Here is a 25,957-nt window from a genome sequence, read left to right as displayed (position 1 = left end):
TGTGAACGTACTCAACGCCAATAAACTGTGTCCTCTAAAATGATGAAAATAACTAATCTTGCACCATGTGAAGTTTACATAATTTTATAAGAGGAGATAAATAAGGGGGCCTGTGTGGCCCAGTTGGTTGAGTGTCTGACTCTTGATCCTTGGCTCAGGTCATGATCTCAGGGTCGTGAAATCGAGCCCTACATCAGGCTCTGCACTGAGCATGGAGCCTGCTTAAAATTCTCTCTCTCTCCCTCTGCTCCTCCCACCCCAACTCATTCTTCTCTCACACTCTCCCTCTAAAAAAAAAAAGAGAGAGAGAGAGGAGAAAAGATAGGAAAGAAAATTAAAAGGTCAAAGAAACTTATCATCTGATTTGCTTTTTCCCCCCCTAGATTTTCACATTCACTGAGAAGCTGACATGAAGTGAAACCAAAACCCAAACCAGCGCTCGGTTTGCATGTGATTTGACTAGCGTAGAACTCAGAATTCTGAAAGTGAACAGCTTAAGGTAGGGCCTGAACATGCCAGGGGTCCACAGTTCCTACTGATCAGACCTCACCATTCCACACCTTTACCTTTTCTGCCCCCTGAAGATTCTGTGTGCACAAACTTCACTATAGGATGGAAATACCAGGATCAGAAGGTCGTCATTTAAATGAATGGGTTCCATTTTGCAGGGGGAGGCGGCCAAGTTAAATCGTCATCATGAGGGCGGTAACTAGTGTCTAATGAGTATGTGCTAGACATTGTGTCACACATCTCATATGCATTTTTTCCTTACACTCTCCCAGAAACCCAGTGAGATAGATACCATCATTATCTCTATTCCAGATGAGAACCAGGTCTAGGAGAGCTCAAGGAACTTGCCCAGGGAGCAGAATGGGGTCTGACTCCAGGGCCTGGTCCCCTAGTTGAGTCCCTGCTGCAATTCTGTGTGGAACATGCAATTCAGGGCCTCATCATGACTTCTGTGGACCCAAGACACTCTTGCCTTCTGGGCCTCTTCCTCCATGAAAATACATGACTTTATCTTTTATGAATGCACTGGTATAAACATGAATATAATCCAGGCTAGACTATATTCATTTTTTTTCTTCTGGTTTTAAAATAAGTCAAAACATTTCATGCATTCCCCACCCACCCAAAAAAAGGCCCTTGGGCCTTGTGCCTGCTGTGCCTAATGCCTAAGTCAACCATGCGTACACTTCTCCCCAACACAAGGCCCTCCAGTGTAGACGGCAAATTAAAAGCAATTTACCGAAGTATGCCCTTTCAGAATAGAGGAATAAATTAAATGCAAAGACTCCTCTGAAGGAAATGGTACATTGAAGACACTGAACAGCGAAATAAATCTCGGATCAACTTCATTGCGGCCTCCTCCAGCTTCTCCCATTGCAGCGATAAAGCCAAGGTCCCGGATGCTTTTACAGTTCAGCTCCTTCCCACGGTCATATAAGTAGCCTCTTTCCAACAGCAGTTTCAGCAAGGCGATTGGCTGCTGTGTGCCATATTCATCCACCTTGGTTGAGTTTTTAAAGAAAAGAGATAACAGTAGTATCATGAAGCAAAACTCAGGGATGCCTTTGCTGGCCATCTAATTTGTAATTTTTTAAGAATCTCTCATAAGCTCCACGAGAGCAGGGACTGCTTATGTTTTGTTCATCACTGCACAGCACTGGACCCGTAAGAGGTACTCAAGAAACATATGTTAATTGGATGGATGCATGGATGGATAAAAGGGGGTGTGGGTGCGTGCACAGATGGATGAACAGATGCACAAATGGATGAGTGCATGGATAGAAGATGAATGGATAAAGAGATGGGTGGATGGTTGGATGGATGGAGGGATGGAACGAACAGACGGATGGATGGACGGATGGAGGGTTAGAAGGAACAGATGGGTAGATGGATGGATGAATGGAGAGATAGATGGAGGGATGGGAGGAATGGATGGATAGATGGATGGATATGTGGGTGAATGGATGTGTGGATGGATGTGTGGATGGATAGATGGATGGAAGGAAGGAAGGAAGGAAGGAACAGATGGACAGATGGATGGATGGAGGGTTGGAAGGAACAGATGGGTAGATGGATGGATGAATGGAGAGATAGATGGAGGGATGGAAGGAATGGATGGATGGATGGATGGATGGACGGATGTGTGGGTGAATGGATGTGTGGGCGGATGTGTGGATGGAAGGATGGATGGATGGAAGGAAGGAACAGATGGACAGATGGATGGAAGGAACAGAGGGACAGATGGATGGATGGAGGGTTGGAAGGAACAGATGGGTAGATGGATGGATGAATGGAGAGATAGATGGAGGGATGGAAGGAGTGGATGGATGGACGGACGGATGTGTGGGTGAATGGATGTGTGGACGGATGTGTGGATGGAAGGATGGATGGATGGAAGGAAGGAACAGATGGACAGATGGATGGAAGGAACGGAGGGACAGATGGATGGAGGGTTGGAAGGAACAGATGGGTAGATGGATGGATGAATGGAGAGACAGATGGAGGGATGGAAGGAATGGATGGATGGATGGATGGATGGATGGACGGATGTGTGAGTGAATGGATGTGTGGGCGGATGTGTGGATGGAAGGATGGATGGATGGAAGGAAGGAACAGATGGACAGATGGATGGAAGGAACAGAGGGACAGATGGATGGATGGAGGGTTGGAAGGAACAGATGGGTAGATGGATGGATGAATGGAGAGATAGATGGACGGATGGAAGGAGTGGATGGATAGATGGATGGATGGATGGATGGATGGATGTGTGGGGTGGATGGATGTGTGGGGTAGATGGATGTGTGGACGGATATGTGGATGGATGGAGGGATGGAAGGAACGGATGGATGTGTGGATGGATAAAAGGGTAGGGTGTGAGGGTGTGTGGGTGTGTGCATGAATGGAAGAACAGATGCACAAATGGATGCATAAGTGTGTGTGTGGATGGATGGATGGATGGACGGATCCTGGCTCTGCACATAGCCTATGTGGAAGATAGATTTTCAGAGGAAAAAACATGGTTCTGCAGGAATTACATAAACTAAATTTCAGTACTAAGAAAACTTCACACCTCTCAGGCTCTGGCCCCAGAAACACACTCCTCATGCATGCTAATGTTTCCCTTCCTTGGTAAATCCAGAGGAGTCCTTGGGAAGTGTCTGCCCGATGCTTCCCAAGTATATGGGACTGAGAACAATATTATCATCTAAGCTCATTGGGAAATCACTTACTCAAACATATGCTGTAAAGAGTTTGGAGGCTGCCTGCTGCCTGCTTTACTCCTTTAAGAAAGCAAAGAAGGCCTCAGTAGGGACAAGTCCCTCTGGGTAAGAAGAACGTTCCAGCAACATTGTCTCCTAAGCTGTATCCCCAGAACCGGCACCCTGCAGGGGAGCTGTAGAACGAAGACATGCATTCTCACACTCATAGACTCCATGCCCGTACACAACAACACAAACTGAAGCACTTAGTCTTGGCCACCGCTCCCTGCTCCCCAACCTAACGCTACCTTTGGCATATTCATGTCGTCCATGAACACCAGGAGCCGTTTTCCCATGGGTGGGCCATATGTGTCTTTGGTTCGTTTTTCCACATTTGCTTCCAAATTTCTCTGGATATCCATCGATGTGGTGCGGGAAGAGAAGCTGACCATTAACACAATCTGCAACAGAGAAGGATCATTCCAGAAGGTGGTCGTTTCTTCACCGTACCAGCGGGAAATGCTGGACCATGAGCTACCATCAATTTTGCAAATCCACTGGTATCTGAACTTTTTTTTTATAACCCAACGTGTCTCTCTGTCCTCCATTCTTTCCCTGTGGCAGGTGATAGTGAGTTACTGCATGTGGGACTTGGGCACAATGGGGACAGGGTGGGGGGGTCTTAGTTCTGCCCAGTTCTGGCTAGGACACCTCCAAAAAGAGGCTTAACCTTTTAAAGCCTCATTTCTCTCATCTGTAAGACGAGTTTAACAACATCTGCTTGGACTACTTCATAGGGCGATTTAATCACAGGAGACGAAATCCACAAAGGTGTCTGCGATATGACAAGGTTAGATAGATGGATGTGTGGGGTGGATGGATGTGTGGACGGATGTGTGGATGGATGGATGGATGGATGGATGGATGAATGAAACGGATGAAATGGATGGATGGATGGATGGATGAATGGATGGATGGATGTGTGGATGGATATGTGGATGGGTGGATGGATGGATGGATGTGTGGATGGATGGGTGGATGGATGGATGTCAACCATAAGTGACTATCGTGTCTGCTGCACCTAAGTGAAAAGGTCCGGGAGAGCATCTTTGGCACTAACACCTGAAAGAAAGGGGAGGGAGACTCCTAGGTCCCTGTGTGGACAGCACAGCCTCATGCACAGGAAGCGCCCAGGACCTCTCACTGTGCTTCTTAGAGCAGTGAGTGAGAGTTCATTGGTCAGCGGTTCTCGGACCTAATCATGCCCCGAGACACCTGGACGGCTTTGTGCCCCGCTCATCCTCTCCTCCTGGTGTCCACCTGGGTAAGGCCCCCCATACTCTACCAGGTGATTCACGGGGGTCTCCGTGGGACCCACAGAAGGGGGCAGACGTGAAGGTGGATTATTTCCTAGGTCATCAAAGGTGGTGCAGCATCTGGTTTGCTATCCGGCTCGGACACCGGGTCTGGCAGAAGCCAGTGACCACGTCCAGAGATCACCCAGAAGCCCGTGGAGAGGTCCACGTGGTGGGGAAACTGAGGCCTGCGGTCTTGGAAGAGGGTCCTCCAGCCCCCGTCAGGCCTTCTGCTGACTTACAGCCCCGGCCAGCTGCTGGCCAGCGAGCTCAGCAGGGAGCCGGAGCCGAGCCACCCCGCGGGGCCCCTCCCAGATTCCCGACCCGCAGAAATGGTGAGATGTGAGTACAAGGCTCGCGCCAACGTGGTCTGTCACACAGCCGTAGGTCACGAGCGAGTACAAACAGTGACTTACGTTGATCTCTTCGTTCAGATTTTTGAGGAAGTTCTGGGTCGTGGCTGTCTTGGAGGTGCCGGATTCACCGACCAAAAGAACAGGTTGCTTGATCTTGACCATCTGCTCCAGGGTCCACGTAGTGCGCGTCGTATCCACTGTGTGAACTAAGGAACACGTGAGGCGTGGGAGCATCCCGGAAACATGGGGGGCAAGCAGGTGGCAACACGGAGCGCCCCGGAATCCCAAACCTCCCCTAAGAATCACCAGCAAAAACCCAAGACATGACCTTGAAAACGCACGGGTGGGTGCGATCTCCTTACCCCAACTGTTACTTTTAATAGCTTGACAGAGATCTAAATCACATACCAAGAAATCCACCTGCTTTAAGGGTCTGGTTTGGCGAGCTGGACACCTGCCCATGAGGCACCCCCTTTTTTTTTAAAATATCCAGTTCTGCTTTATAGTCAGGCTATTAAAAACTCGGTTTCAGGGCGCCTGGGTGGCTCAGTGGGTTAAGCCTCTGCCTTCGGTTCGGGTCATGATCTCAGGGTGCTGGGATCGAGCCCCGCGTCAGGCTCTCTGCTCAGTGGGGAGTCTGCTTTCCCTTCTCTCTCTGCCTGCCTCTCTGCCTGCTTGTGATCTGTCAAATAAATAAAATCTTTAAAAAAAAAAAAAAACAAAAAAAACCCCTCGGTTTCTCCGTGGCTTGGGTCAGTCCCCTCTCTGCAGAGTCTGGCTTCCTGACCAACGACTTCCTCCGAAGAGAGAATGAAACCACGAAGCCGGGTCCGGCTCAGTCCTACAGGGGTCTGCCTGCTTCCTGAGGAAATGGGTGCGTCTCGCTCTCTCGGCCACTGGTACCTAAACAGCCAGAGGGCAGCGTTCAAAATACAGCCCGAGACAGGAACGTCCAGAGTCCGCAGCCCCGCGGGACAGCACCTTCCACACTACGCTGCCTGGCTCGTTCCTCCTCTTCTCGTCCTCCACTCCTTCCCGTGGGAGCCGACCGGCCCGGAGCTGCCCGTCCTCCCGCCTGCCCGGGGACAGCTGAGAGTCACGGTCATCTGCAGGTGCCCGGGGCCAGCAGCAGGAAAAGGAACGGAAACCGGCCCCTGCTTGGCCCAGCCCGTGGCACGTTCTTCGCGGCTTCTTGGAACCGCACGCCGGGTGGGCCTCGGGAAGGCCACGGAGGCCACCGGATCCGTTCCACTGCCTCACGGCACGAGAACTGATGCTGTCAGGCCAAGAACAGGGTCTGCTTCTCGCTTACCCAGGATGTCGATGAATCTCCTCTCCGGGCTGTGAACATAGTCAGGAACTAGTTGGCTCCACGGAATCCATTTCTTCCGCGTGGCATCAAAGTGAAAGTCATACAAGGTTGGGAGGTGACCTGCAGTAAACAATGGCCTGATTTCACTTCGGTCCCGGACCTGGGACCGCGAAACCAGCTCTGGCACATGCTTGAGATGAACTAACGCTCCCTGTTCCCTAGACGGCAACTTAGCCGAGGACGTCCAACGAACGCTCCCGTCCACTGGACAGAGGCGCTGAGTACCTTCCCCGGGAACACAAGGGAGAGGCGGACAGGTCTGGTCCCTAGGCTGACAGGTGTTGGTGGGCCAGGGAGGGGGGTGGTGCTACGTTCTGCTACAGGCCAGCACGGGTGCCACAGGGAACCCCGTAAGGGCATCTAACCAGGGTGCGGCAGGGGAGAGGTCTGAGAAGCACACACCCCCTTGTGCCTGAACACCAATCACAGGGGTGCTCTGCAAACTTGGCTCTAGGGAAAGCGCCCTCGTGCATCTTCTCCCAGACAGACCGCCCCTCCCCCCGCAGGCCCCAGCAATGCCAACCGTTGCAGCCAGCCCTGGGAGGAAGCTTTCCCAAAGGAAATGCCATCCAATCTGAGACCCGAAAGGTGGGCAGTCCTGAGCCGAGAGCCCTGGGGGCCGCCGGGAGGCTGTCACAGGGAGAAGAGAGCGTGGCGGGCGGCTAGAGGAATAGAAAGAAGTGAGTGCGTAGTGCACCGAGGGGGCACACTAGGTCCAGCTACAAGGGCCACAGGGCTGTTGCATGAAGAGCCCGGCTGACCATTTTGGGCGCTGGTTCTCTATCCTGTAGGTACTGGGGAGCCACTGACATTAACCTCCAGGGGGAGACGTGGTCAGATCTGCATATCCAATGACCAGCACGGCTGTAGAGGAAAACAGATCTGGAAGAGGTCGGGAGAGACCGGGAGATCTGTTTGCGAGGCTCCTGCCTTGCCCGGGGCAGAGGTGACAGGAGCAGCTCATAAGACGTGGCGGGGGGTGGGGGCGACAGATAGAAATGACAGGTTGTGGGGGACAAAGTGGCCAGGTCACCAGTGTGCAAGGCACACAGACAGGTGATTGATAGAGGATGATGATGATGATAGACAGACAGACAGAGAGATTTCAGTAGAACCAAGCTAGGGATCCAGGAGAAGGTGCAGAAGGGAAGGAGACTGGCAGTCAGAAGCTGTGAGCCCATGGCCAGCGCTCCTCGAGGACATGAAGCCCAAAAGGAGGCTAGAGGACTGAACCCCTATGTGAGGAAGGGGCGGAGGGAAGGACACGGGGCAGAAGTGGCCAGCGAGGCAGGGGGAGAACATTTCAAGAGAGCGGGGCGTGGCCTGCAGCCCCCCAACGCTGGGGCAAGGTCAGGACCGTGAGGTCAAGCAGGCGCATGGGTTCCGGTGGAGAAGACGGGGGGCGAGCTCACTGGAAGCACCTTCCAGCTGTGGGGCTAGGTGGTGGTCCAGCCTTTCAAGGATGCATGACCTTCAAAGTAAAGAGGCGGGGAGCATCTCTAGAAGGAGACGGGATTAGGAAGGTGTCACTTGAGCAGGCTGGAGTCAGCAGGGGAGAGATGGGGAAGGCAGTGCGAGAGGATCCCGGCAAGGAAGGGGGCCCCTGAGCGGCGAGTGGGCAGGCCCCAAAGAACAGGGCATCCTCGGTGGCCAAGGCTGCCTCCTCCCTGAGCAGGGAGACGGGGAGTGGGCCAGAACAAGTCTGGGGGCAGGAGAACCCTATCTGATGCCTTCTGTTTCTCCCGCGGAAGCGAGAAGAACGATCTTCAGCAGCGCAAGGGGAGAGGGTCAGGTGAAGGTCTGGGGAGAAGACAGGGACACTGCCACTGAGGACGGGAGAGTTCAAGGTCGACACTCCATCTACAAGGCAGCCATCTGAAGTCCTGGTTTTCTCAGAGTGACTCAGCCCTGGAGAGGGGCAGAAGACAGACTCGGAGCTCCTCGCAGGGATTTCAGAAAGGACAACAGGGCAAGGGGACCAGGGGTTGGGGCAAGAGAGGATGAGTGATAGGCCAACAGCGAAGGAGGGGGAAGAGGAAAGCAGGGAGCACAGGGCTGGGCTACAGAGGGGACCAGAAGAGAGGTGGGTGGCAGTCCCCACGAGGCCCGGACCAGCAGGTATGGCCCAAGTCACGGAGGCCGCTATTAGCAGCTAGCGGGAGGTCAGGGAGCCCGTCGCCGGGGTGGGGTGCAGAAGGCTTCTGGAACTGAAACGTCCACATGGCCACTTAGGTTCCCAAAATAAGAGCCCACTAGGGGCCCTGAGCGAGGGGGTCGCTGACCACAGCCACATAAAGCCAGCATGGTGTGCACAGTTGGGAAGCGCTCATCCATAGGAGGCTTGCCGAGCCAAGAAAGTACCAGCAAACTGCCCCCCGCCAACAGACAGCAGAACTTGAAAAACATCTCTGATCTGCTCAGTGCTCCCCGTGAAAAAGACCCAAGGCCATTTCACTTTACGTTTTCAAAAGAACACCCCAGGTGATGAGGATAGATGACGACTTGGGAAGATGTCTACGGGCCAAGTCCTATTCCAATATCATGAAGAAATAGACAAAGATGAGTCCTAGTGTTATGTATAGTCCGTGAGAAAGGCACGTTTTCACCAAATACAGTTCTTGGAGCATGCACGTTTTTTTTCACACACAAACTTAAACCCTTAATGTGATGGTCTCCTAAGAATCACCCAGGGATCCACACTTGATCTCCTTCTGTGCAAATACTCAGGAAGACAGCAGTTGAGTTAAGTTGTGCAGATTTAGAGAGGTGAGTTTAAAAAAAAAAAAAATCGGTAAGTCCGAAGGAGAAGAAACTCAAAGTCCTGCAAAGTTTTAAAAATTTAAACAGAGGAAAGGAAGCAAGTGCCTAACCTCGCTGTGTTGCAGGGGGTGGGGTGCGTGGTCATTCAAACTCAACAAGAAAAGCCACTGGGGCTCTGGCTACGGCAGTTCACGCATCAAACTTTAGAGGCTCTCCCAAGGGCTCTGACCATCGCGGGTTTGTCTACAGAAGCAAACGAGCTGCAAAATCCACACGGGCCAACACCTGGGAAAGCGAGGTCCCTTCCTCTGAAAACCTCCCCAAAAGCATTCCGAGCAGGAAAACAGGCTGGACTGGGTTCTTACTTGGCAGTTCCCCGGGATTGGCCCATTCCCCTTCCTTATCGACAGAAGGCAAAGAAGCAAGGCGTTTGACACATTCGTCGAATTTAATCCTTCCATCCGCGAGCAGAGACGCGCCCAGAGAACAGTACAGAGCCTCTAAGAAGTAGCACTCCAGGAGGTCGGGGTCCTCTATCTCTCCTTCGAGTAAGGCGTCCAGCATCCTGGCTAACTGCGTTACCTAGTACACAGGAAAATCCACAATCAGCCCATACACTCCACTCCCCCACCCCAGGGTCAGTTCTGGTCCTTAATCCTGGGATCCCAGGTCCCAGAGTGATGGGAACATATGACCCACCATATCGGTTCAACCAGGTGGAGCCTGGCATCTTGCCCTGCACAGGGTCCCAGAAGGAAGTGCCGCGTCTTCCTTGTCAGCAACCGGCAACGTGACAGTTCGCCCCTCTGGCATCTCTCCCTCCCTTGGACTCTGGGTTCACCTTTAGGGAAGAATCCCTCCTTGCTAACAGAGATTGTTTCTTACCATATTGAGGTCTGTCTGAGGGATTATTGTCTTCAGCTTCTCTCCCTGTCTTCCATCCACTACCCCTTCCATTATCACATCGATGAGATAGGGCACGTACTTCTCAAAGAGACTCTCTAAATGACCGAGCTCTACCTGGAAAAGAGTAGAATTCCAATGCATTTTCAAGGCTTCCTTTATTTAAATGGAAGCTAGTGGAAAGCTTTCTAGGCAAAAGAGGGAGGAGAAAGGTCTTCTGATGAACGATAAATTTGGCAGGTGCGTGAACCCCGGTGATCGCACCTTACATCTATAGAGAGGTCCGTCCTCTACAGTGCAATGAAATGAAATGAAATGAAATGAAATGAAGCATCTCATTTCACTGCCATAGAGGCCAGCCCACCACAGAGAGGGAGGGAGGACAGCAGATCCCATTGGACAGAAATGGGGCTGATTATCTTCAAGTTCAAGTTACATGGCCACAGTCATCTTGCAAAGAGTGCGGAGCAGTGGAATGCCCCTCGGCCGATCAAGGCGTGAAGGATGGCCAGAGACTGCATGGGCCCTTAGACAGCCCTCTCTCCCTTACAACAGTACCTCCCATGGTCCTATCATGTTCTCCCTGGTTTTCTCTTCTCTGGCATAATTATGCCCTGGCTTCCAATTTGACATCAGCCTAATGGCCATTCTAGTGATACGCCCTGTGTCACTTTGAAAATACGGTCATGGTGTCCTGGGTGTGGTCAAAAGGTCACATGCGTGTGGGCCTCACAACCTTCACATGACTGTCACACCTGTCTCTGGACCTTTTTTTTTTTCCCTTAAAGATTTTATTTATTTATTTGAGAGAGAGAGAAGGAGCATGAGAGGAGACAGGTCAGAGGGAGAAGCAGACTCCCTACTGAGCAGAGAGCCCAATGCGGGACTCAGTCCCAGGACCCTGGGATCATGACCTGAGCCGAAGGCAGAGGCTTAACCCACTGAGCCACCCAGGTTCCCACTCTGCACTATTTAACGAAGGCTTTTGTTACAACAATACACATTTTAGCAGCCACGTGACACACGACAGGATTTGAAGTGAACTAAAACTATCAGAACTTTATTACTTGACAAGCTAGGTCCTTCACACACCACATACATCCAAGTAAGCAAAAGCTGGGCCCTTCTAGAGATAAGTCTCTCAATAGGTGGGCCTTGCTGGACCAGGATTTCCAACTACAACCCACAAGCCAAATCTGGTCTGCCACCTCTTTCTGTAAATAAAGTTTTATTGGTACATAGATATGCCCACTCACATATGGTGGCTGCTTTCATGCCACAATGGCACAGTCGAGTAGCTGGAAAAGAAACCATATGACCCACAGACCTTAAAATATTTACTCTACCCCTTTACAGAAAAAACTGTCAACCCCTGATCTAGACTATCAAAATCATTACCTATCCCACTAGCTATAGAATTATCTGGAAATCTCCTAAGTGTATCTTCCATGTTTTTATCCAATTTATTGATAACATTAAGTGCTTAAGATCAAGGTCAAGGTCATGGCTTTCACAGCCAACATCCCTCTGGATTATGTTTATCCTACTAGTCAATAGTACTAAAAACTTTTAAGTTCATTTTAGAAAGAATTTCCACCTTGTTTTGTATTTCATTAACCCATTTTTTCCAGAATGGTTGATATTTCAAGTTTTTAGGATCCACATAAACCATTCCACATCGAGACACAGTTGCAGGAGAGGCATACTGCAAATCTCCAACCTGGAGAAATAAAGAAAATCAGTCACGTCTGCAGATATAAACAACTGGACTGCATGTTTAAAAGCCTTTGCTTTGTGCAAAGTTTTTTCAACTGCGTAAAACCCAGTCATACCAAGATTAACATAGCTTTCATGAGGCTTCTAATTGAACACTTAAGTTTATCTTGGGAAGATTATACATTCTGATGTAGCGCCTTTTTAAGTTTTCTTTTACTATAAACTAATGTGAAAATTACTACACTTTAGACTACCTGACAAAAATAGAAAACTATAGAGAAGAAAATAAGTTATCCAAAATCCCAACACCAAGAAACAAACATTGTTTTGGAGTGTTCTCCTCTCACTCTTTCTTCTTCATTTTTTAAAAACATAGTTGAGATTGGGTAGTATAAAATTTAATATGCATGCATCTAAACCAGCAATATTAACACACATCTCTATGAAAAGACACAGTTCAGTCAACCAATAAGAACAATATGCACAAATACTCAGGCATCGGCAAATTTTACAGGCCAAGTTAAAAACAGCATTGACAGTAAGCCAAAGTGAAAGCAAGTCTCAAGGCCAATGCTATGAAACAGGTTCAAAAGATAGGATACAAAGTTTGAAAAAAATAAATGAAAAGTTAAAGACAAATAGTGCAAGAGAAAAAAGAAGGCAACTACAAGCCCCACGCCAAAAAATAAAAGGCTCTAAAAGAGAGAACATAATAACAGTATACTAGATGGCACTAAAGTAAATATTTCCATATTCATAATAATGCAAATACTGTTTACTGATTTAATGGATTTAGTGATATAGTATTCCGAGGAGGGGAGTGAGCTAGTGGTATGAGAGATGAACTCTCACTTTCATAGCAGTCATAGCACAGATACTCTGTTAACTTGATAAAGGAAGGAAGAGCATGCGAAGTGTGTTATTTACAGACACTAGGATAATGACCAGATGAAATAACACAAAAGTGAAAACTAGTTACCGCTGGGGTTCAATAAAGAGGGATAAAAGGAGTAGGGAGAGTACGGAGTTGTACTCAGCATAAAAACTCTTCTGCACCATGTGGGTTTTCTTTAGTCACCTATATTTATTACCAATTGAATGAACAACTAGACTTTTAACTAAAAGAAAAACATACTAAAAATTCATCTTCGTCACTACTTGCCTCAAAGAGCAGAGCACAATGTGCTTGAAGCCGAATGCGCTCACCATTGGCCAACGTCAACAGCTTGTTGTCATCCATCACAGAATTCATGTTTTCCACCCACAGAGCATCCACATCACCATCAAATAAAATATACCTGCAGCAAAGAAAAGTAAGCCAAGCTTTCCCATGGAAACTCCCCATTCATGCTGATGTCTTTTTCCCAGGGTTTTGACACCAGGACCTGTGACAGAGCACCCAACTTGGTCCTGAGGTTGGACCCATAAAATCAAATAGGGGACAAAAAGAAAAAGAGCCAACATAAAAACTGAGTTCGAGTCCCTGCGTGGCTTGTTTGGTTGAGCACCCAACGCTTGGGTTGTGCTCAGGTCATGGTCTCCTGGGTCCTGAGCTCAGGTCCCACTTCAGGCTCGGCGCTCAGTGGGAAATATGCTTGGAGATTCTCTCCCTCTGCCCCTCCACTCGTGCTCTCTCTCTCCCCCTCCAATAAATAATCTTTTATAAAAACTGAGTCAGCAACATTTAAGGATAAAGAAACATCACACTAAAGTCTGGATGTCTTGCTTCTGTTGCAGCCTGGAGGGCTGAAGCACAGACCTGCATTCCCGCGTGGGAACGGTCTGTGGAAGTGCAGTCGCAGCTGTTCACGGAGACAGAAGGTACCACGGCCTCATTCTTTTCTTAAAACTGAGACTGAGTATCAATGGCTAGCTACCACTGGTTTGGACACTGACTGTTCTCACGGTAAGTTTAAGGGAAAAGGGAAGTATTTCGTATACCCATGAGCAACAGGTTGAATGGTGGCCCCCAAAAGATAGGTCCATCCGAACTAGTGATGGGACCTTATTTGTGGGGGTGGGGTGGTCTTTGCTGATGTAATTAAGGATCTCAAGATGACAGCATCTTGGATCATCCAGGTGGGCCCTTCTCCAATGACGGGTATCCTTACAGAGGGGAGAGCATCCTCCCAGTCGAGGAGACAGAGGTAACACATAGAGAACTAAGATCCCACCAGGCAATTTGTGAACAGGGCCCTTGACATCTGACTCTAAGTCTGTGGACATCCGTGCATGAAACTACAATATGGTACATTGGCCTTTTTTATCCACAACATTGAGGTAATTAACATGAGCTAACACAGGCTCTCCTACTCACAAAGGTACTCACTTTCGCTCCTTCTTATCTGTTGGCCTATTGATCTCCCTGAAGATGTTTGACAGCACCCCATCCGTCCAGTCTCGGGTAGTGGGGTCCAGGATGCCATAAAGCTCTATGACACTCACGGCTTTGGGATTCAGGATGTATAACTTGGTCACCAGCCCAAGCCTAAATCAAAGAAGAGGCTTCAGCTGTGGTCCAGGTGGCCTGAACGTATTAGGAAAGTCTGTGGCACCTAGATGGGGATTTGATGTTTTGGATCCAATCCAGAATTTAAAATGCAAGCCACACATCTGAAACTAATGTTGTACTTTATGTTGGCTAATCGAATTAAAATAAAACAAAACAAAACACAACACACTCCACCCAAACTCTGCCCTGGGCTTCCCACTGACTGTTAATGGCTTATATTAAATCAAGGGAACCATGTTTCACCGAAAATGTGGCCCCAACAAAAGTGAGGCCTGAACTGAAAACACAGCTTGGCCTTTTGGGGGCATCGAGAAGCTAAGTTACGTATTCATGCCTATGACAATTTATGTGACTGTTTCATAATTAGTTTATAGGAGATAACAGTCATCCAGGACAACGTAACACACCCTTGGACTACTGATGTTCAATTTCCCATATTCATAGGGTATCTGTTCTGCGTTGCTGACTTCATAAATCATGTAGACAGGGCATTTGACACCATAATGCCTGTAAATTCCTGCAACGCCATGGGATTAATTCATCTACAGAAAACTGGACTTCACACAAGTTCATAATTAACTAAGTAAATAAAAATAATGATGGCATGCATATACACACGTGTATATGATAACTCTATCAATTACCTAACAATTAATTAATTAAAGAATAAAGGGCAGGAGTGCCTGGGTGGCTCAGTGGGTTAAGCGTCTGCCTGCAGCTCAGGTCATGATCCCAGGGTCTTGGGATCGAGCCCCACATTGGGCTCTCTGCTCCTCCCTTTGCCGCTTTCTCTGTCTTTCAAGTAAAATATTTATTTAAAAAAATAATAAAAGGCAGGATGGCTATGGCACAACCCATTTGAAATCAGTAAGTCACCGTCCCTTGGTTTTCTCATAAGAAACATAGGAAGACATAAGAAAAAAAAAATGACAGTAACTTACTCATTAGCTTTATAGACTATCTAGAAATGTTAAAGTCACAAAGATTATAAGGCTTGATTTAGGTTTTTGCTGGAATATTACCATACAGGGAAGTCTTTCTGGAACCGAGTTCTTGCTTGAGAGAAAAGTGAGAAGTCAGAAAATCCATCTCGGTGTAAGGGTAGGCACTACGACTCACTACAGGTCTTCAGAATATTCTGTATTAGGAGTGTGAGGTCCCTTTCCCTTGGAGCAGCACTGCTCCCACTGGGCTGGGAATAATAAGTCTTTTGCAGGGATGACACTGTTTTGGGCCACTCTGATCCCGTAAAATGGCTGCATAAGGCTGAGTGCCCCCACTTACTCGGAAGGGGCAACCTAACGCCAAGAAATACAACTTAAGGGGCGCCTGGGTGGCTCAGTGGGTTAAAGCCTCTGCTTTCGGCTCGGGTCATGATCCTAGGTTCCTGGGATCGAGCCCCGCATCCGGCTCTCTGCTCAGCAGGGAGCTTGCTTCCCCTTCTCCCTCTGCCTGCCTCTCTGCCTACTTATGATCTCTTTCTGTCAAATAAATAAATAAAATAAAATAAAAAGAAATACAACTTAACAAGTTAATTTTCAAAATATCCTTATAAGCTTGTTTGTGAAACCCTCCTCTCACAGATAAGCCTCGTCCAGTCTGAGGCACAAAAGGGTCACCGTTTTGCCTTCTAAATTCACCAATCAGCAGTGAAACAAGGAGAGACGCTCTGAGTCTAACATGGGGTTTAGGACACTGATGTGTCCAGATTTCAGCATTCAGAACTGAATACTGAGCCCGTGTAATGGGTCCTCCCCCCCTTCTCTCTTTTTCTGTTGTATGCGATTCTGAAGATGACTGGGTCGTGAAAATAACTGGTGGCCACTTGCATCCAATGTATTAAAAATATTTTGTGTTCCTTTTAAACTGGATTACACCTGGATTGAAAATGTCTTCTTTGGCGGGGGGGGGGGGGCTATATGTAGTTTCAAACATGAATTAACTTTTTGCTTTCATAATTTAAAAAAAAAATGCAGTGTTTGGGGCACTTGGGTGGCTCAGTCGGTTAAGCATCTGACTTGGGTTTCGGCTCAGGTCACAATCTCAGAGTTGTGGGATCGAGCCCTGCGTCAGGGTCCACACTCAGCAAAGTCTGCTTAAGACTCTCTCTCCTCCTCTCCCCTGCCCCTCCCCCTGTTCTATAAATAAATAAATATTTTTTTTTCTTTTAAAAGGCAGTGTTTTAAGACAAATTTTATCTCCCAGGAATTAAGAAAGCAAAGTGGGGCTCCGTGATACCACCACCACCCTGACCGGGAAACCACCCTGGCAACCCCCTCCCCTCGGGGTTATACTCACTTGGTCTGGGCCTGACACAGAGCATTGATGACCACGGACTTGCCCCCTCCGGTGGGCCCAACCACCATGGTCGTGTGGCGGGTTAACATGGTCTCGAACATCTGGACCACTTTATCCACCTGTAGGGCAACCATTGGCAGCTGGGGTAAAATTTTTTTTTTAAAAACAGCTTTGTTGAGCTATAGTCCACACACCATATAATCTGCCCATTCTGAGTGTGCGGTTCAGCGGGTCTTAGGATGCGCAGCGTGACCATGTTCAATTTTAAAACATTTTCATCCCCGCCCCCATCCCCAAAACTCTGCATTCATTTGTCCTCTCTTCCCAGCCCCGCCCCGAGCCGCTGGGGCCGCTCATCGGCTTTCCGTGTCCGTGGACCTGTGCCGTCTCCGTACGTAAATGGAATGACATGAACAGAATCACACAGATCACAGGATCTGCAGGCCTTGGCATCAGGCTGCTCTCGCTTCACATGTTCTCAGCGTCCATCCGTGGGTCAGAACAGATTTCTTTTTTGTGGCCAAGGACTACTCCATTGTGTGGACAGATCACCTCTGCTTTATTCACCCGTGGATGAGCATTTGCATGGCTTCTATTTCTGGGCTCTTACCCAGACATCGTGTAGGAGTTCTTACGTGGACCTATGTTCTCATTCCCCCTGGGGGGTACATAACTCTACGATTAACGTCTTGGGGAACTGCCGGACTGCTTTTCCGTCGCCGCCACACCATTTCACATTCCCTTTCTAAACCACCAGAGGAAAAAAACATCAGGGTCAGGAAAGGTGCAGCGAGCTCTCTGGTCGGTGACCGGTACCTGCTGCCCCAGCCCCAGGCCTCGAGGGAGCCTGATGTCCTGAGACAGCCCGACCAGAGGCGGCCACTCTGGTCCTGCAGGCTTAGGCATTTATACCATCAGCGGAACACGCTGGCAGTAATTTTTGGCTTATGGACAACATATACAACCTTACAGACTTCAGACGATCAGAATCTTATCAGTAACATCTAATTTAATTTTTCTTCTAAGTGGGACTGTGGAGAAAGAAAAAGGTGGGGTGGGGAGAGAGCATGAGATGGTGGGACCCCAAAACGAAACACTTGAGTCATCACGTTATACCAAAAACAGCCGGAGGGCGGTATGTCCATGCTGCGGAACATGACTGGGCCTCAAAAAGGAAGGTGATTCTGACGCCTGCTAAAACATGGACGAACCATGAAAACACGCCGAGTGAAATAAGCCGGTCAGAAAAGGACGAAGGCCGCAAGGTGTCACTTACATGAGGTCCCCAGAGGAGAGAGGAGTCAGATTCATAGGGACAGAAAGCGGGTGGCGGGGAGAGGCAGGTGAGGACCGGGGGCTGGGGAGGGGCTGGGGAGTTGCCGGTTTATGGGGACAGAGTGTCGGTTTTGCAGGATGGAGGTGTTCTGGAGATCTCTTCCACGGTGATAATATACTTCACCCAGCTGAACGGTACAGAAAACGGGTAAGATGGAGATTTCTGTTACGGGTACTTTAGCACAATAAAAAGAAAAAGTCAGGGAAAAATGCTTTTAAGATGGTAAATGTTGGGTGGATTTTACCACATTCAATTTTTTCAACCAGGAAGGACCCAGATGACGCCCGTGCACCCATTTACCTGGACAGGTAAGACGACGTAGCCGCCCTCCTCCAGGACCTGCCGCACGGCGTCGTTAAAATGGGGGTAGCGGACACGCGGGCAGTCTAGTCCAGGAAACAGGTCGGAAATCAAACCAAGGAAGAGAGGGACGTCCTCAAAGACGAACTTGGGCAGATTCATGTCTCGAAGGGCCCTCATCAGCACCACATCCTGGACGGGACGCAAGAGACGCCTTCGGAGATATTTCCGAAAGACCCGGGGACTAGTCTAGAAATCCTCTTATGAAATAGAAAACGAAGCTTTATATAAAATATAAGCCATACAGCGTTGCGAGTACAGAGGCTAGAGAACCAGGGGAGCCTGGGGACCACAGAGCGGCCGAGGTCAGCTTTGGAGTAAGCCCCGTGCTTTTACGGCAAAACAGGAAAAAAAAAAAAAATACCCGAAATATGCTCATGTCTTCCTGAGAACGGGGTTGATCCCCACCCCTCCACCCCACCTTCCTGCAATTGTGAACTGGTTATTACCACTGAAGCCTCAGAAACTGGTGCTGTGAAGACCTTCAACTTGACCTATGGTAATTAGTCAAATTGAAAAATAATAATAATAATAAATAAGAGACCTAATCAAGGCCAGCAACCAAATGAAGTGACAGTGAAGACCAAAGCCTTCCAGGGGGGACGATAGCGTAGCCCGTCATCTCATCCCCACACTTGTTCGCCGCCCATGAACCGCATGAGGCCCTGGCGGACGCGGGCGTGCGCGGCCCCCTTACCTCTTGAAGGTCAGAAGAGCCTCTCTTCAGCTCTCCAGCCATGACCAACACGGACTTCAGGGCTCTCAGTCCAAAATCATAGTGGTGTTGCTTGGAGAGCTGCTCCCGGGCCAGCTTATAGAGGACGGTCATCTTTTTGGCCAGGGTCTTTTGGGATCAAAAACAACGAAAAGCAGAGAAAGAAAATGACCCGAAAGCAACAGGACATCATTCTACAAAGAAAATGGACATGAAGCTGTTCAGAAGCAACTGCTCCATTAGCAAACAGACCTTGCCTCTAAAGGCAAGACCTTGGGGGTGGGGGAGGGGGGAGATCTTCAAAAATTCAAAGAATGCAGGTCTTACCAAAATTTGAGGAACTCTCTTGGTAAGGTGAGGAAGATCTTCAATGGCTTCGTTTAAAGAATAGAACCCATTCGACTTTTTAAAATCATAGCAATCACACTCTAAAAATGTGCTTCCTGTTTATTTGGACCTGAAGATATTAAATCTTCTCCTGGTGGCACCTGGGGGGCTCAGTCGGTTAAGCGTCTGCCTTCAGCTCAGGTCATGATCTCGGGGACCTGGGATCGAGCCCCACGTAGGGCTCCCTCTCCCTGCCTAGCAGGGAGCCAGCTTCTCCCTCTCCCTCTGCCCTTCCCCCACAACTCATGCTCACTCGTGCTCTGTTTCTCTCAAATAAATAAATAAAATCTTTAAAAAAAAAAAAAGCTTCTCTTGCAACTCATCTTTCAAGACGAGTCAGCCCCTCGTAGACTACTGATGTAGCCACCAGGATTCAAGGGAGCCTGCTGCTCCCTAAGGATGGCGTGGGGACTAAGAATCAGAGATCCCAACACTCCTATTCAAAATCTGGACAATGGGGGCGCCTGGGTGGCTCAGTGGGTTAAGCCTCTGCCTTCAGCTCAGGTCATGATCTCAGGGTCCTGGGATCGAGCCCCGCATCGGGCTCTCTGCTCAGCAGGGAGCCTGCTTCCTCCTCTCTCTCTCTGCCTGCCTCTCTGCCTGCTTGTGGTCTCTCTCTGTCAGATGAATAAATAAAATCTTCAAAATCTGGACAATGTGCGAGGAGTAAGAGCCTTTTAAAAAAAAAATTATGGGGGCAGCTGGGAGGCTCAGCGGGTTAAAGCCTCTGCCTTCAGCTCAGGTCATGATCCCAGGATCCTGGGATCGAGCCCCACATCAGACTCTCTGCTCAGCGGGGAGCCTGCTTCCTCCTCTCTCTCTGCCTGCCTCTCTGCCTACTGGTGATCTCTGTCAAATAAAATAAAATAAAAATAAAATCTTTAAAAATAAAATCTTAAAAAAAAATTACAGCAAAGAAACCTCACAACCCTTTGTGTGGAAAGTATTTGCTATTTTGTACATTTTTCAGAACCTTCTAAGAAAATACAGGAGCATACTTTTTTATACATATTTTAAAAGATGATAAAGGACATTGGGAGCGTGTGTGCACGTGGTATGAGGCTAAGTGAAGGAAGCCCATCAAGGAGGGTTACATACGTATGATTCCATGTACAGAACATTCTCGAAGTGACCGGTTGTCATGACTGAGAATGGCAGGGGGTTGCCAGGAGTCTGGGCCGGGGTGGGAGCCAGGGGGATGACCAGGGAATGACAGGAAGGACTTTCTTTGTGGTGATGGCCCAGTTCTGCATCCTGATTGTGGCTCTGGTTACAGCACACAGGCGACAAAATGTTCTAGAATTCTACATATACACCAGAGAGAGAGAGGATAGAACATCTGATGGAATCCAGATAAAGCTTGTACCTGAGCTGACAGCACTGTGCCCTCATCACTCTGACAGCCTGCCTTGGAGGGTATAAGATGTCATCGTGGGGGGAGGCCGGGGGAGGGGCAGGTGGAACTCTGCACTACTGCTGCCACTTCTGGGGAGTCAAATTACTTGAAAATAAGACTGACAGTTTTAAAAAGACACAGGAGGAGAGAGACAAAGTTAAAAAAAAAAAAGAAAAAAGAAAAGAAAGAAAGAAAGAAAAAATTAAACCACACAGAATGCAAACTTCCCAAGTGCCTGGTCTGAGCGCAAACTTCCCAAGTGCCACTGTCTCCTGGCAGTGGGAGGGCCGGGCCGAGCCGGGCGCTAAGGAGGCCTCACCTTGGCCCAGAGGAAGCCCTCGGAGAAGAGCATGATCTCGCAGATCTGCTGCAGGTCGGGCACGATCACCACCACGGGCCTGAAGAGGGCCTTCACCGACTCGGGCAGCTCTGTGCGGCCCGCGTAGCCTGGGTTCATGGTGATGAAGATGCCCATCTTCGGGTCCAGGGAGATCTCCTGCCCTTCAAACTGGAGGACGATTGGAAAGGAAGAGGGTTACCACTGGGGACAGGGGGCCGGGGGCGCCACGGGGCTGTTCGTCTCCATGGGTCTGCGGCAGAGGCCACCGTCTGACTCCGGTCCATTTCCAGGAGTTAAACGCAGAGTCCTCGTGCATATGACCCGAGTGTTCTAGATAGCGAGCCCTGCACACCCACACCCAACTCTGATCCGAAGCCAGGATCTGTACGCTTGACAAGTGGCCGATGCTGGGCAGGAGCGCAGCCTGGGGCTGTCCCAGACGCCCCTATATTTTGAGTTTCTTTAGCCAGTTTCACCTGTCCCCATTTCTTTCTCTAAGATTTTACTATTTTGTTTCTTTCACTGGTCCACCAGATAGAAAACAGTGTTTTTATGAGGCACAGACTGCCTCAGTGACAAGAGGGCCACCCAGCAGGTCACTGACGCTCCCCAAGGAAGGAGGCCACTGTTCTGTCTCCCAAGCCCACAATGAGACCACCCTCACCCGCCCCCTGATATCCATGTGGGGTCTCAATTGCCTTCTGGAGATGATGGACTGGCCTGCTCTTACAAACACAACTTCTAGAGACGCCTGGGGGGGCTCAGTCAGTTAAGCGTCTGCCTTCGGTTCAGGTCATGATCCCAGGATCCTGGGATGGAGTCCTGCATCGGGCTCCTTGCTCAGCAGGGAGGCTGCTTCTCCCTCTGCCTGCATCTCCCCCTACTTGTGCTCTCTCTGACAAATAAATAAAATCTTTAAAAAAAAAAAAAAAGCTTCTAGAAACCTGAATGCACTGCAGGCTCAATTTCCTTCCCTCAGAAGCAGTAAGCCCGGCCCTAAAATAGTTCAGAAGAACCCATTAAAAGAAAACGCACCCAAAGCCTTTATGGGAATCCTAAAAATGTTTAATGGGATCAAGGTTACGTTATCTCTTAACGGTGAGCCGCACTGAGGTCTGGGAGAAAAGCAGGCGGGACGCCAGGGCCTCGGAGGCTCCCGCGAGCCCATCCCCACCAGCTCAACCCAAATCTGCAGGCTGAACTTCTCAATGAGGCTCTGTAGGGCCTTGGAGGATAAAAAGGCATTTTCAGGCACAAAGGAAGGAAGGACAGTTTCAGGCAGACAGGGACACATGTGAGGTGTCTGCAGGGTGAGTGGCATAAGGGTGACAAAATGCAGGGCACAGGGGGGTGGGGGGGCAGCAGAGCACGTTAGGGTCCCAGGGGGCCCCAGGGCAGGGACGTGGCCCAGCCACTCTGGTCCCTTTGGTCAGAGAACCCACTTCTGGGCTATCTAAATTATGTAGTAAGATCGTGTTTCTCCAAATTCTGACCTGCCCTCCTCAGCTCAGGTTTACAAATACGTCCTCGGATGGACACAGATCGGAGAGCGCTAAAAACTTCTCAAATCTGCCTCTTCATTAAAAATGCTGCTCGTTTTAATCCCCTAACTTGACGAGGTAGGAAGGCAATATTTTGTGTTTGTGTGATAACAGCTATCAAAAGGCATTTTAACTGAATGGACCACTGATCCCCAACGCTGCCTTTGGAAGTGACCCAGAATATTTTTTTCCTTTAATGGGGGCTCCGTCCATCCCATGAGAATGCTGCCTCACCTGTCGATAGCTACTACTACTTCTCTGTCTGGAATTCACTTGACGTTCTAGAACACTGCCGTCCCTGATTCCCCAAGAGCCTGATAATTTGGGGGAAACCCAACCATCTCGATTGGAAAGCAAAAATCTGTCAAATCATCATCTGAGATTTCTAAAGTCGCGCGGCCGAACTTCCAGCCTGGAGAAGGGGACGGGGCGGCCCTCACTCGTGCTCACCTGGAACGTGGTGAGCTGGTGGATCAGGGCATTTCGGATCGTCTGGATCTGAGACGAGATGACTGACAGCACAGACGCGTCGATTCGGTTAAACTCATCAAAGCAGCCCCAAGCCCCACACTGGGCGAGGCCAGAGAAAATCTTCCCAATGGCCTAGCGTGAATGGGAGGTGGGGGGGAAAAGCACAAGAGCAATTTTTATCTTTAAAATCGCACATGGGGTGCCTTGGTGGCTCAGTGGGTTAAGCCTCTGCCTTCGACTCAGGTCATGATCTCAGGGTCCTGGGATCGAGTCTCGCATCAGGCTCCCTGCTCAGCAGGAAGCCTGCTGCTCCCGCTCCCGCTCCCCCTGCTTGTGTTTCCTCTCTCATTCTGTCAAATAAATAAAATCTTAAATAAATAATAAAATGAAATGAAATGAAATTGCACATGAGACATTTGCAGATAAATTGCCTAAATTAAAACAGCGAGTGAACATCAGGTTGGCAGAGAGGCAGCCGACCAACCGCCCCACTCATGGATCTTTCTGGCAAGACTGGCGGGACCCTCATGGGCCAGCTCTCCCATTCACAGGACTTTACAAAGTGAAGGACTTTCACGGAAAACTCCAGAGTTCTGGCTCCTCTGGAAATACTGGAAAATCGGGGCACCTGGGTGGCTCAGTGGGTTAAGCCTCTGCCTTGGGCTCAGGTCACAATCCCAGTGTCCTGGGATCGAGCCCGGCATCGGGCTCTCTGCTCAGCGGGGAGCCTGCTTCCTCCTCTCTCTGCCTCCCTCTCTGCCTACTTGTGATCTTTGTCAAATAGATAAATAAAATCTAAGGAAGGAAGGGAGATAGATAGACAGTTTGGAAAATCTAGCCACGGCGGGTCCATTTTCCTGGGTGGTAACACTTAAGCTTAACCACAGTTAGGAAGTGGCGCTCCCGCCAGCCGCGGCCTCACCTCGCTCCTCAGCGCCCCCTACTGTCTGCACCTGCCGCTGTCCTCACTTAACAGAAACCTAGGCAGCTCTGGTGGCCTTTCAGTTTGCGACCTTTGCTCCACATGCTGCTGACAACGCAGACACGGTGAGTTCTGAGACTCAAGGTGGAAGGCTTTCCTCTGCCCTCTCTCCTCCCAGCGGTCTCCAGAGGGGCGTGGGCCGCGGTGCCTCCCCCCACGTCCCGCGTTCAGCTCTCCGCCGTACCTTGTAGTCCATGCCTTCCCCGCAGTTGGTCACAACACAGAGCAAGCCCAGGGCTTTGGCCAGGTCCTTGGTAGTCTCAGTCTTGCCGGTACCAGCTGGGCCCGCAGGGGCGCCCCCCAGGTACATGGACAGCGCCTGTGAAGGAGCCAGATGCAAAGTCTATGTGGTCTGAGTCACCTAAGGAAAGAGGTGCTGTTTCCCAAACCCTGACAATATATGCGCGGTACACACGTGACAATGGACATGTCCACACTCACCTGACAGTCGCTATTTTGTAACATTTCTGTTTTTCCATTGACCTCTACTGCTCCCTCCCCCACCCCATGCCATGATACGGGGACCAGTGTACCGAGGACTAAGCGACACGCTGGACCAGGTGCCGACCCTGAGGACGAGGCCCCAGTGGTTCCCAGAGACGAGGCCGGCGCACACACGCACATCTGTGCCATACAGGGTTAGCCCTCCCCACGGAAAGTTCCGGCCCTGTGTCTCCAGATTCTAGGAGTTGATCTCAAAGCCCGTGGAACGGCCTGAGGACCGTGACGTCGGGCCACGTGCCATCAGCTTGACTTTCTGGAGGGGCTGGAAGCCACAGTCAGCCGTGCAAGCCATCGGTCGTTTCCGCATGACCAGTCCCCGCCGGAAGCCCCACACCCGCATCCCCGCCGAGCTTGCCGCGTGGTAATGCCCGCTGCCCGCGGCCACACGGCTGCCGCAAGGGACAACGCTGTCTGCACGAGGACACCGCGACCGGGAAGTGCGGGCCCCAGCCTGCTCCCCCCACCCACCTCCTGCTGCGGGCTTTGACCTGTATCCCTTTGCTCGGATAAACCACAGTTAGGACCTCAAGGGCTTTGCTGAGTTCTGTGAGCGCTTTCAGCAAACTGGTAAGCCTGAGGGCCGAGTTAGGAGCCGCCTGAACCGGCGGCGGCCTCATCCCAGAAGGTGGCAGGTAGGTCCTGCTCCGGGTTCAAACTCGTTTACAGATTTTGAACAGTGGTGTCCCTTGCTCCCAGCACTGGTTGCCTGGGGCTGCCCTAGGAGATTCCCACCCAGCGGGGGGCTGAAAACAACAGAAATGCATTTGTTCACGGCACTGAGGGCCGGGAGTCTGAAATCGAGCTGTCGGCAGGGCCGAGCTCCCTCCAAAGCTTCGAGGGGGGTTCTTGGCTCTGGTGGCTGCAAGCCTTCCTTGGCGCGGGGCCACCTCGCTCCAACCCCTGCCCCCAACTTAATGTCGCCTTTCCTGTCCCTCTGCATCCTCTTCTCACAGGGACACCAGTCAGAGGATCTGGGGACCCTAATCCAGGATGTTCCCAATCCTTCCCTAATTAAATGGACAAAGAGCTTATTTCCAAAGAAGGTCACATCGTGAGGTTCCGAGAGGACACGAATCGGGAAGAAGGGACACCAGTCAACCCAGTGTGGTGTCTGCAGGCAACCCAATCACACTTGGAGAGCAACCCAGAACCAGGGGCCGCTGATAAGCGCGCGGTCTGGGTGGCCAGTCACCTGAGTGAGAGTCAGGTAGATCCGGTCTGTGAGCGGCGTGATGACCAGCCTCCCGTTCAGACCCATGTACTCATAGCCGTAGCTGAAGGTGCCCGTGCACTGACGGATGTTCAGCTCGTCCGGCTCCCGGTCCCAGTAGAACCGCAGCTGACTCTCCCACTCAAACTCCCGGGCCTCGAGAATGCTGGAAGGGAGGGGAGGGGAGAGGCAGGAGAGGAGGTCGGAGAAACCGCGAGGCCACGCCGGGTGGGT

At 50.1% G+C, this 25,957-nt stretch overlaps 1 protein-coding gene across 1 annotated transcript in view; it reads right to left on the bottom strand.

Annotated features, from left to right (window-relative positions):
* DNAH10 (dynein axonemal heavy chain 10) overlaps positions 1-25,957 on the bottom strand; it is a 132,296-nt gene that overhangs the window by 41,788 nt on the left and 64,551 nt on the right. Inside the window, exons 32-47 of the mRNA XM_080821641.1 lie at positions 25,706-25,889; positions 24,194-24,328; positions 23,007-23,159; positions 20,995-21,183; positions 18,875-19,021; positions 18,118-18,309; positions 16,482-16,600; positions 14,001-14,159; positions 12,834-12,969; positions 11,553-11,675; positions 9,938-10,072; positions 9,418-9,634; positions 6,233-6,352; positions 4,981-5,126; positions 3,518-3,670; positions 1,250-1,510 (exon numbers count right to left, since the gene is read on the bottom strand). Coding sequence (XP_080677767.1) covers positions 1,250-1,510; positions 3,518-3,670; positions 4,981-5,126; positions 6,233-6,352; positions 9,418-9,634; positions 9,938-10,072; positions 11,553-11,675; positions 12,834-12,969; positions 14,001-14,159; positions 16,482-16,600; positions 18,118-18,309; positions 18,875-19,021; positions 20,995-21,183; positions 23,007-23,159; positions 24,194-24,328; positions 25,706-25,889 — 2,569 coding nt within the window. The remainder of the gene's footprint in view (positions 1-1,249; positions 1,511-3,517; positions 3,671-4,980; positions 5,127-6,232; positions 6,353-9,417; positions 9,635-9,937; positions 10,073-11,552; positions 11,676-12,833; positions 12,970-14,000; positions 14,160-16,481; positions 16,601-18,117; positions 18,310-18,874; positions 19,022-20,994; positions 21,184-23,006; positions 23,160-24,193; positions 24,329-25,705; positions 25,890-25,957) is intronic.

The sequence above is a fragment of the Martes martes genome (genome assembly GCF_963455335.1).
Source record: "Martes martes genome assembly, chromosome: 13".
NCBI classification, from domain to species: Eukaryota; Metazoa; Chordata; class Mammalia; order Carnivora; family Mustelidae; genus Martes; species Martes martes.
Note: the sequence above shows the minus strand (reverse complement) of the source record. Positions and strands in the feature narration are given on the sequence as shown.